At 67.0% G+C, this 11418-nt stretch overlaps 1 protein-coding gene across 1 annotated transcript; it reads right to left on the reverse strand.

The window, feature by feature from the left end:
• Window positions 1-852: 852 nt before the first annotated feature.
• Window positions 853-10914, reverse strand: AIRE (autoimmune regulator). Its single transcript, XM_027104120.1, has 14 exons — window positions 10768-10914; window positions 10065-10239; window positions 9552-9707; window positions 9110-9184; window positions 8448-8561; window positions 7506-7651; window positions 7253-7333; window positions 6218-6333; window positions 5103-5202; window positions 4344-4526; window positions 3601-3722; window positions 3368-3464; window positions 1963-2031; window positions 853-933 (listed from the first exon to the last, which is right to left on the reverse strand). The coding sequence occupies exons 1-14, from the start codon at window positions 10912-10914 to the stop codon at window positions 853-855; spliced, it is 1662 nt and encodes a 553-aa protein (XP_026959921.1).
• Window positions 10915-11418: the final 504 nt, after the last annotated feature.

The raw sequence follows: 11418 nt of genomic DNA on the forward strand, positions 1-11418 counted from the left end.
CGGGCTGTCTCCCAGCGGTGGGTGCCACGAGCGATATAAACACAGCGCTGCCCACGGCGGCCACGGTGCTCCCAGCAGCTGACCTCATGGCTGTCGCGGACACACCACTCTAGCTTCCAGCCCCCGACCCCCGTCCTCTTTCCTGCTTCTGTGTGAGGTCGCCCCCTCTTGTGAGTAGCCTGTCACCGGCATGTCCCTCTAGGACCCCTAATGCTCAGCATATAGAAGAGCCACAGTAAAGGTTTCCCGAATAAATGACTCTGAATGAATGAACGAGGAGCTGAGATCTCACAGACATGCGCAGCACCAAGGCAGAGGAGCTCCGAGCAGAGGGAGAAGCCCGTGCAAAGGCCCTGGGGTGGGGACGAGCTTGGCCCTTCGAGGAGCACAGGAGCTAGGAGCGTGTGGGGGGTGGGGCCAGGCCACGTGGGGCAGGGGCTGTGCTGGGGGCAGGGCAAGCCCCTGGGGGCTCCAGCAGAGGGTGGAGCAGAGGGACTCCTGCTCCGGGCATTCTCTTCCTGTTCCAGCCAGCTCAGCCGACACGACGGGCACCAGAAACACAGGGGAACAGACCCCCCCCGCCCCGAAACAAGCACACTGCCCTGGAGAGCACGTCGAACCCACAGGAGTGACTTTAATTTCAGCGCACACGACGGCTTTGTGCCGCCACAGGCACGGCTGCTGACAGGCTGGCTGTCGACGGCACTCGGAGCGTCGCAGCGCCTGGTCCTAACCTCCCCCTCGGTCCCTTTCCAAGCCAGTGGCCGTGCGTGTGAGGTCTGCTCTGGCGCTGGCAGCGTCCTCAGGTGCTGCCCGCTTCCTCCCACGCTGCCTGAAGGCGGGGGTCCTGGATCAGCAGGGGAAGGTGGGCGCCTCGGCCACCGGGCGGGACATGCTCTGGATGGCCCACTGCAGGATGCCGTCGAAGGAGTGCTGCACGACAGAGCAGAGAGCGGGGCTTGGGCCAGAACCTCGGGGCACAGGCGTGCCTTCCCTGGCCTCCAGGGCCACCTGCGTCATAAACATCGTGGTGGGAAGGTGCTATCCAACCCAGCCCTCCTATACAGAGATGCGGAAACAGGGGGCACGCCTCATCCCACACTCCTCCTCCGAGCTTCCTGTAAGCCCAGGCACAGCCACCACGGCTGTTCTGTCAACTGGTGGCCTCTTCCCGGATGTCTCGGCAGGACCAGCTCCTTCCCTCACTCTGCCCAGCTCTGCACAGGGCCTGACGCTCCAGTGGGACTGGAGGCGCCGTGGGAATGCCTGATATTCCAGCAGAACGGGGGTGACCTGCTCCACAGGGGCTGGTGAATCTGCCCCACTCTGCCCACCTATGTTGGCACCTCGGGTCACCCCTGGCCCTCTTGGGGCCTCTAGAGACAGCTTCAGTGTCTGGGACTGCCCGTGCTTGGCCCAGCACCCAAGGCAGGGCCCCCGTGGTCAGCTGGGATCCCCAAGGTGCCACGCCAGGCCCCTGAGGACACGTACTGGCCACCTGGGGTCTGGGGGTGGCTGGAGGACTTTAACCTTTTCTAAAAGCCACCTTTTCTTCCCAGTGATTCTAGCTGTTCATCGTCGGGTGGAGGGGCCTGGGTTGAGGAGGGGGAGGGAGGGATGTGCAAGGGGGCATGGTCCCAGAGTGCCTAGCCCCAGGGAAAGTCACGGCCTCCACATCAGGCTTCAGTGGCCCTGGCGCAGGTTCCTGCAGCCGCCAGCTCTCCAGGGTCCAGGCCCCGGGACCTCCAGGGCAGCTAGAAAGGGGAGCAGCTTGGGGCCCGCTCTGGCTCGTTTTTGCACGGAGGGGCCAGCGCCATCTGGGGTGACGTGGGCCTGTGGTGTCCAGCGTTCCCAGCACAGGGGCTTCCAGCTGCTCCCGTGGCCTGAGAGCTGGCTGCTTCAGAGGCCGCGGAGGCGGAGGCAGAGGGGGGCGGGTGTGGCCCCAGCCAGGTGACGTGTTACCTCACTCAGGAGGGACTCCAGGTCATCCCTGTGCAGAACTGGCTCGTGAACAGCAGAATCGTCCCCCGCCTGGAACCCAGAAAAGGGAGGAGGTCAAGCCACCTTCCGCACCCCTGCCGGGCTCATCCCCACAGCAGCAGGACTCCCTACAGAGGCGGCAGCAGCGGTTAGAGGCGGTGTCCGCGCCAGGGCAGTGGGGTGCTGCGCGCTCCTCCAGGCAGGACCCCGGGAACTGAATTCTAACATCCGGCTCCGGAGGCAGAGTGGGCGCGGGTGAGCTCGGGGCTGCCTGGCCAGGTCCCTGCCACCCCTCTGGGGCAAGGACCAGCTGGAAGGGACCCTGTCACCGATGGGAAACGTGAGGCCCAGACAGGAAAGAGCCTGGTCCCACAGCCACCCTTCAACCACCCAACAAGCCTGCGGGGCCCACTGTGCCCCTGAGGGGCGAGGGCCAGAGCTGGGGACGTGGCACACGCCCCCTGGCTCGCGGGCTAGGCAGAGCGAGGCCATGCTAAGTGGAACCACATGCAATCGCCCAGTCTGTAGCTCAGATCAGCCAAACCTCGGGACCTTCTCCAGCCCTTGACGCCACTAGCCCTGGGTGAGGGCTTGGCACACACAGTGCAGAGGGCTGGGGATCCGGAGAGAGGCTTCCAGAAGGAGCGGAACGCCAGTAGGTGTGAGCCCTCTTGTGCCCAGCGCCTGGGGTGCCCTGTCACCCACCGTGCGTGCAGGGGATTATGAGGCGGGACTGGGAGGTAGGATGGACCATGGACGGGGGTAGGACATCACCACCCCGGGCCCCCAAGGATTCTTCAGCGGCAGGAAGGCCCCTGCTGTGGGCGGTCGGGGCAGATGCGCCACCTTCTGCAGGCCTCTGAGGAGGAGACACACGGGCCTCCCTGGCTCTGAGGGAGCCCTGGGAAGCGAAGGTTCAGTGAGGCTGGTCCCTCCTCCCCAAGGTCCCAGGGCCCAAGGCTGCTGGAGGATTGGAGGCCAGATGACACGGGTGGAGTCACACGTCTCTCGTCCGCTCTCCCCTGCCCCGCCCCACCGCGAGAGCGAGGATGGCGCTCCCTGCACAGGGCACTCCGGGGGGTGCGGAAGGGGCCAGGGCAGCTGGGGGGTTAGCGGAGCTCTGGGCCTGCAACCAACCCCAACCGGCGGCTGCATAGCCGCTGTGGCTTGGGAGGGTTGCCTTTCTCTGCAGATTTAAGTTATCAGACGGGAGTCGATTTAAACAAATATATCGTATGTACAGAATAAACACATGGTCAGGTTTGGTGCACACCCGCGAAGCTGGCGCCCGGGCTGGGGCCTCCCCTGGAGATGCGGGGTCCCCCCTCACCTGCGCCCCAGGGCCGGCGGCGGCGGCTTTGGCGATGAGCTTGGGGGTCCCGGGAGCCGGGCGGGCGGGGCTCAGGGCGGGACTCGCGGCGGGCGGCCCCTCCCCGGGGGCCGGGGCGGGGTCTCCGGAGCAGGATTTGCAGCGCAGGGCGGCCCTGGCGAGCGGAGGAGAGGCTGCAGGCTGCCGGGGCTGGGGCAGGGCTGGGAGTGCCCTCTGCACCCCGGAATCTTAAAGCCGTTGGGGGTCGCCGGCCCTCCCCCTCCCTCTCCCGGTCCCGGCCCCGTACTCACCCGGGCCGGGCAGCGCCGGCGGGGAAGTGGCAGCGCCAGTGGAAGGCGGCGGCGCAGTGCGAGCACCGAAGCGCGTCCGTGCCGTCCCCGCACACCCCGCACCTCGCGCCGGGCGCCGGGCCCTGCAGACGGACCACGGCGGGGTGACCAGGGGCCGGGGAGGGGCGCACGGCCCCGGGACCCCTCCGGGAGGGGCGCACGGGGTGGGGGGCGAGTCCGAGGTTTCGGGATCCAGGCCTAGAGAGGTCAAGGGCGCCCCAGCACCTTTGGGCTGCAGCTTGGTGAAACTAGGTGTCCCGTCTTGGTCCCCCTTGGTGGGCCCGGACCCCCTTCAGGGCTAGTCAAGGGAACCCAGAAGGGCGTCCGTTCCAGAGGAGGCAGGAGGGCCTGGGAGACCTGGGGCTGCGAACTCTACCCACTTTATCGTCCTGCCCTTGTGAGGGGGCTGTCGAGAGTGATGAGAGAACGGTCGCGTCCTCTGGAATCCCTCCAGCAGCCCCCTTCCCTTCACCCTCCCCCGCAGAGCCCACACCTCGTTCTGGGTAATCTAGCAACCCCAAGAGCCCCTGGGCCTCCCTCCAGCCTCCTCCGCCCGCCCTCCCCGCGGCCCCCACCCCTAACCTCCATCTGAATCCTACCTCTTTACCCCCGCCTGTCACTGTCCTGTTTCAGGCTCACCGGGCTGCCCCTGTAGACCCTGAGCTCCCTGAAGACAGCCACCCTGACCCCAGCACCCCGCTCACCTGCTGCCCCTCAGGGCCCACACACAAGAGGGGGTGCAGGGCCGAGGGGTCCAGCACAAGCGGGGGGGCTGCAGGAGGTGAGGCCAGCAGGTGCTTGTAGGTGACCGCAACATCCACTCCAGCAGGGCGCTCGCTGGGCGGCCCCCTGGCCTCCTCTCCCGCTGACCTCAGTGCCAGGAGGACCTGGAACCGGAGAGTCGGTTCTGAGAGGTGTTGCAGGGGACTTGCCCAGCACCACCCAGGAGTTAGTAACCGCTGGGGCCCTGGGAACCGGGTGCTGGCGTCGTGGGGAAGAGCGCCACATTGGGTTGGAAAGGCCTGGGTGCCGTTCCCGGCTCTGTGGTCCCAGCAAGTTCCCTGACCCTTTCCCCATCTAAAGGCGGGGCCCCGTGGCCCTCACGGGCTGTCGGAGTACACACTCGGCATATGCTGGGGCACACATCGTATCCGTTGTGACTTTGCGGTAACAGAACACTTCAAACATTTTTGGAAAATGTTATCGGTGGTCGAAGTGCGTCCCCTGTGTTGGGCTGATGGAGCTGAAGGCCCCCGAAGCAGAGGACTGAGAAGCGGGGCTGTTGTAAGGGCTGCTTCCCGGTGGCCTGCGCCCCCGTGGTCCCACAGGAGAAAGCGGAATTGACAGGGCCAGGCCAGGGTGGGGGGCACGTGGCTCTCTGGCTGGGGCAGGCCCGACCCACAGGAGTGGCCAGGAGGCAGGCAGCCGGCGGACAGAGGGCCTGGGAGTGGGCCTGTGTGTACCGGGGTCTCTGCAGGCGGCTCCTGGGGCCGGGGCTCCTCAGCCCGGGGCAGGTCCCGCTGGGCTCTTCCCTGGAGGCAGCTGGAGCATCTCCAGGTCCCGCTGGTCGCGTTGTCACCGGCCAGAGACATGCAGGGCGAGGCAGAGGGGACAGTGGACTCCCAAGCCCGCAACACAGGGGAGGCCTGAGGGCTTCTCCAGGTCACCCTTTCCGTTCCCCGATGGGGAAACTAAGGGGAACGGGCAGAGCCACGGGGGAAGGGCCTGCCCGGCCGGTGAGCAGGAGAGCCCGGGATGCTGGGGTAGCTAAGCCTGCTGGGGCGGCCCTCGCCAGCCTGGCACATCCCCCGAGTGCTTCTCGGATGAGCCCCAAGCATTCCCGACACCCGCGAACCTGCAGCGGCCTGGCCTGTGCCTGGCTCTCACGGGCCCTGCCTTGCAGGCGGGGCCTCCCTAGGCTGGCCTCCCTCGATTCCACGGGAGGACGGTGCTCAGTAGAACGGGGGCCAGTCAAGGGCAGGAAGGAAGAGAATGGAAGGCGGGCAGCATTGAGCAGAGCTGAGAGATGACCCGGCCAGAGATGTGACCTGGTCAAGGTCGTGCGGTGAGCGGGGCAGGGTCGGGGCGAGAATGCCCACCCAGCGCTCCGCCCTGCACCCAGGCCGCCCTGACCTGCGGAAGCTGCTGGTAGCGGACAGCGCTGTCCCGGGGGGCCGGGGCAGGGGGCCTTGCGCTGGACCTAGCCTGGGCCCCCACTGGCCCTTGGGGGGCAGCTCTGCGGCCTCTGTGCTCCCCAGCCCGACTTGGAGTCAGACCCTGCTTAGTGCCGCTGGTCGGCTGCTTGTGGCGCTCTGGGCTGGGGGAGATGGGGCGAGATGGGACGGGACGGCCGTCCCTTGCCTTGGGCCTCAGCGGCCTGCTGGCCAGGCTTGGGGGGACAGCGCGGCCACGCGGGGACGTGGGTGGGAGGATCCCGGGCCCCAGCCCCACCGGCCGGCGACCTGAGCCAAGGCCCCCTCCCAGGCTGGCCTCACTGCCCATCCCTGGAGTGGAGACACTGCTGGCGGCCTCCCACTCAGGGCGGGCCAGTGAGGAGGCTGGGCGGGGCCAGGCCCACCTGGGGATCTGGTGCAGCGGGGGCGTCAGGCAGGCCAGGTGGAAGGCGCGGGGGCAGCCGTCGCAGCAGAGGAGCTCCCCGCCGTCCCTGCACGCCGCACACTCATCCTCGTTCTTCTGGCGCGGGTGAGAGACACGCGGCGTCTGGAAGACCCGGGATGGGGCAGCGCCCTCCCCGAGAGACGCCCCTCGCCGGCTCCCTGCTGAAGTCCCGCCCTGACTGCCTGCTCCCCAGGGCTCCCCAAGGCCCCCCCACCTCTGAGACTCTAGCCCCGAACACCTGCTGGCCCATCCCTCTTGGGAAGAACGGTCCTTAAGGAAGGCTGGTTCCTCGCGGGTGCCTGTGCTCCAGGCGGCCCCAAGACCACACGGCCACACCCACGGGGCAGCGGAGGGGCAGGCCCAGCGGTGTTCCCGTTGGCCCTGGTCACCCGCTGTCCCCTCCGCCTGAGGCCTGCTTGTGCCCTTGCCTGGATAGCACCCACCGTGCCCCCCTGGACGCCACTTCCTTCAGAAGCCCCCCGGGGACTACAGGGCTGGGCAGCCCCTCACAGTGATGAGCGCACTCATTGTAGCAACCCCCCCCCCCCAGGCCCAGGAGCCCAGGAGCTCCTGGGGGCAGGCATGAGTCCTTCTCATTTCCTCATCCCCGGGGGCCAGCACAGCGCCTGGCGGGGGTGTCGGGATCCCCGGCAGGAACGGTGCTGGGAGCCCAAGGGCGAACGTGATACTTGGGTTCCTGGCTCCTAGCAGGGGACACAGCCATACCAGGGGCCCAACTGTTAGGCGTGGGACAGCTGGCAGCCGGACCGAACGCTGTGCTTTTAAGAGCCTGGGAGGACTCACGTGCTCTAACTTATGTGAATTTTTACAATTGCGTATTATCAGAAAAAAATGCTATTAAAAGTAAAGTGTTCCACCCTGTGAACAGAAGCTTAGACCTCTGTCCTCCGGTCCCTGGAGTGACTGCCCTGGACAAGCGGCAAATCGGCAGGAGGCCCCACCCTCAGGATCCTGGGGGCGCTCTGAGCGTTACCTGGTGCAGCTGGGGCTCACTGGGAAGGGCAGGGGGTCCCGGGGCCCTGTCCCGCTGGCCTGCCCTCGAATCGCCTCCACCCTGCCAGGGAGAAGAGAGAGGGTCATCAGCAGGGGAGGCATTCGGGGCGGGAGGGGCAGTCCCCAGCCCCAGCAGAGCTCCCCACCAGAGGTGACAGGACGCTGCTGCCCCGGGCGCTGGGGGAGGGGGCCGAGGGCCAGGCCTCCCCAGGGGCGGTCCCAGCAGCGCTTACAGGGGCAGGAGCCTGGGTCCCCTTGGCTCGGACCAACGTCTTCAGGCTGCTGCCGCTTCGGGTCTTGTTCTTTGCCCCACTGGGGTCTTCAAACTTGCTGGGAGTGTAAAACTCCCCCCCAACCTGGATGCACTTCTTGGAGCCACCTGGGAGGAGACGGGGTGGGGGGGGGCCTGGCAGGGAGGCTCTACAGCTGGCTGTTCCTCCCCCCACAAACCCCACCCCAGTCAGCTCTGGACCCCGGGTCCTGAACACAGCAGGGATTCTCTGCTGGGGGGAAGCACGTCTCCCAAATTCTCATCCACTCGGAGTCTCGGAATGCAGCCTTATTCGCAAGTAGGGTCTTTGTAGATGTTAAGATGGGCTTGCACTGGACCGAAGTCCAAGGACAGCATCCTTATGAGAAGACGAGAGGACGCAGAGAGACACAGGGAGGAGCCTCTGTGGCGAGGAGCTGGAGTGATGTGACCACAAGCCGGGGCATGGGGGTTGCCATGAGCTGGAGGAAGCAGAGAAGCCTCTGCCCTAGAGCCTCGGAGGGAGCGAGCCCGGCCCCGCCCACACCTTGATTTTGGTGTTTCTGTTGCTTTAAGCCACCCCGTTTGTGGCAACTCGTCATAACAGCCCTAGGAAACTACTTGGGACCGTCCCTTGTGGGTGAGCCTGGAGCCCGCACCAGCTCCCAGGGTCCTCGGCGTCCCCAGAGGGTGTGCGGCACAGGGAGTGGAGGAAGGAGGAGCTGCAAGGATGGGGCGGGCGGGGCTGAGGCCGCAGGTTGTCCAGCTTAGAGTCCAGGAGTTCCCCAAGCCCTGCCCAGAGCATCCGCTCCAGAGACGGCAGACCCACTGCAGGGAGTAGGGGTGCCTCGTCCATGCTCCGGAGCCACTGGGGAGCTGAGCGGGGACGGGGATCCCCTGGCAGCCCCTCCCCAGCGCCGTCTACCTGCCTCAAACACCTGCTGGATAAGGATCCCCTCCACGGCCCCGCGGGCTCCTGGGACGTCCCCAGATGACACGGCCATGGCTCTCTGGACTGAAGCGGACATGGCCTGAATTCCTGGGGAAAGGAGCACCAAATGGGGGGTCACCTGTTGGGACGATGGCTCCTGAGCACGGGCAGTGGGGAGTGCGGGGCGTCTGGGCAGCAGAATCCTTCCTTCTTTCCACACAGGGCAGGCTGGGGAGGGGGTCCAGCCCCTCCACAGACAGACAGCCAGCCCACACGTAAGTGCAGAGACGGGCCATGGAGTGCGTGTGCGTGTGCGTGTACACGTATGTGGTGTGGTCTGGTGTGTGGTGTACGAGCCGTCCGAACCCAGCTGGCGGGAATGAACAGAGACGCTGGGATGTGGCCCTGGGCTGGGCTGGGAGGGAGGCAGGGTCCCCAGAGCCTGCCCTCAGGCCAGCACCAGGGGCCCATGGGAGGTCTCCAGGTCCCAGGTTGCATCTGGCCAAGGGACAGGGGGTATTCTCTGGAGGAAGCAGGGTCGGAGCTGGCCCTGAAGGATGGGGCACTCAGAGGGGCATAGGTGGGGTGACCCCAGGCCAGCATGGTCCCAGCTCCCAAGACGGACCCCTGACCCCCAGACCTGGGGCCTGGCTCACCGTTGCCCAGCGGGAGGCGCTGTGGCTCTGCGTTGCTCTCTGACTTCTTGGAGGGCTTGGCCTTGACGTGGGAGCCTGTCGGGGAGCAGGGACAGCCTGGCCCTCCTCCCGCTGCTGGGCCAACACCAGGGCGCAGGTGGGAGAGTGCCAGGTGGGGTCTCCCGGACTCTGGTGTGTCCCCTTGCTTTACCGGGCTCTGGTGTCCACATCAGGAGACAGGAAGTACACCCACCTGCCTACTCACAGGGCCCGGGGGTCAACAAGGGCTGCGGGGCTCATACAGGGGGTCCGTCCAAGTCCCCAGAGGGACCTCTGCCAGGCTGACTCTGGGCCAAGCAGGAGGGACAGATGCTCCCGGACCAGGTCAGGGAGGGGGAGTGGTCAGGGGGTGTAAGGCTCCATGAGGGGATCTGTGAGCCCACCGGCTCCTCAAGCTGGGTACCTGGGCTGGAGGTGCCCCTCGGGGACAGAGCTGCCGGCGGGGTGGCCCTCGGTTCCTCCAGGGCCTTCCTCTTGGTGGGAGGCCTGGGCAGCAGCACGGTGGCCTTGGGGCCAGCCGGGGGCCTCCTCCCCTTCCGGGGCTGGCTGAGGTCCACATCTGCGGGCGTGTGCAGGGCCGGAGGCTGAGCTTCAAGCCCAGAACCGACGCCCCGTTCAGGCAGGTGAGGCCTCAGCTCTTTGCTCTTAGAAGCCAAGATGGTCTAGGTGGTGTCCGGTGCTCCCTAAACAGCCCCACGCCTCCCCTCTCACAGTCCAGCTGGGGCTCAGAGGATGACTCCTGCTGCCAGCCCCAGGGAGGGAGGCCGAGCCGGCCGGGACCCAGACCCAGTGCCCCCACCTTGGGGGAAGCCGTCTAGGATGGGCTGCGGCCGGGACCCAGCCCCCAGCGCCCCCCACCTTTGGGGAAGCCGTCTAGGATGGGCTGCGGCCGGGACCCAGCCCCCAGGGCCCCCACCTTTGGGGAAGCCGTCTAGGATGGGCTGCAGCCGGGGGTATCTCTCCAGGTTGTAGTCCTTGAAGAGGACCCTCCAGAAGTCCAGGATGACGGCCGCGTCCTGGGTCAGGAGCCACGAGAGGAGCGCGTGGAAGGCCTGTGGGCAGCCCTCCTTCTCCTTCAGACGCAGCGTCTCCTGAAGCAGAGCGGGAATGGGGGCCCCGTCCTTCTCGGGTACGCCCCTTCCTGCCGCCTCCACTGCGGGACCAGAGGGCAGATGCTGACCCCGAGGAGGCCGCTGGAGACTTGGGCACCTGTGTCCACCCCCTTGGCTTGGGGCAGGTGTGGGGATGGCAGGGGGGTGCTGGGGTGAGGTGGGGGGCCACCTGGAATTCATCTTAGGAGACTGGGCTCAACTTGGAGGGAGGCTTGGGGAGGGCTGGGAGGGGGCTTTGGGGATCTGGGGGGGCACCGGAACTTGTCTTGGAGACCGTTCGCTCCGCTGGCGGGTGGGGCGTGGGGCAGGCTGCGGGTTAGCGGCAGGGACCTTACCCTGGCGCTGGGGCTTGGGGGCGGGAGGGGCTTGGGGGCGGGAGAGTGGGGAGGGGCGGGGCTGGGGAGGGTCCCTCTGGAACGGGTCTTCCGCGACCTTGCCGGCTCCTGGGCGCGGGCGTGGGGAAGGCTGGGGCGTGTTGCTGGGTCGCTGGTCTGGATAGGGGCCCACCTGGAATTTGTCCTCGGGGACCACGTCGTGGTCGACCAGCGCGTGCAGCAGCGGGAAGGCGCTGTCCACGGCCACGGCTATCTCCGTGCGGTGCAGCCTCAGGAGGCGGCGCAGCGCCGGGTCCCCACCGGCCCGGGCCTCGCCCATCATTGCAGGGTCGGGGACACGGGACTGGGGTCCCGCTCTCCCCGCCTGGGGTCCCGCGGCCTCGGGGTGCCGCTGGACTTGTGGGGTGTCTAGGCCGTGTCAGCCTCCTGGCCCTGGCGCACCCCCTGCGCCGCCGGGCACCTGGGTGGGCACGCCTGGCCCGGGAAGAGGGAGCCCCAGGTGCTTCCTCCGGCCTCCGCGGGTCTGAGCTCACGGCCCGGGTTTCTATTATACCGGGCTCTCCTTGGAGAGAGCAGAAGCCGCTCAGCCCGAGCCAATCAGGGCCCAGGGAGCTTCCTCAGGGGCAGGAACGGAAACTTCCCTGTAACCCGAGTGCTAGATGGTCCCATACACCTGCCAGCCCCCTTGTGCACCCGCCAGCAGGCTGCTGTCTTTTCTTTCCTTTTTAAAGAAGCCTCTGGACTCAATTCCCAAAATGCGGTTGCAGCCAGCATCCCACAGGGCCCTGTTCGAATGGGGAAAAGCCAGGACAGGTGTCTTCCC

The sequence above is a fragment of the Aethalodelphis obliquidens genome, unplaced genomic scaffold (genome assembly GCF_003676395.1).
Source record: "Aethalodelphis obliquidens isolate GAN/ISIS:26980383/991018 unplaced genomic scaffold, ASM367639v1 scaffold1, whole genome shotgun sequence".
In the NCBI taxonomy this organism is placed as follows: domain Eukaryota; kingdom Metazoa; phylum Chordata; class Mammalia; order Artiodactyla; family Delphinidae; genus Aethalodelphis; species Aethalodelphis obliquidens.

What these genes read in the sequence shown, in the direction of transcription:
- AIRE (XM_027104120.1), bottom strand. Translation starts at nt 10,914, where the DNA reads ATGGGCGAGGCCCGGGCCGGTGGGGACCCGGCGCTGCGCCGCCTCCTG. An exon ending in GGACCCAGGCTCCTGCCCCT is followed by an intron (nt 7,334 to 7,505) that starts GTAAGCGCTGCT and finishes TCTCCCTGGCAG; the next exon opens with GGTGGAGGCGATTCGAGGGC. An exon ending in CCGCTGCACCAGATCCCCAG is followed by an intron (nt 5,203 to 6,217) that starts GTGGGCCTGGCC and finishes CAACGCGACCAG; the next exon opens with CGGGACCTGGAGATGCTCCA.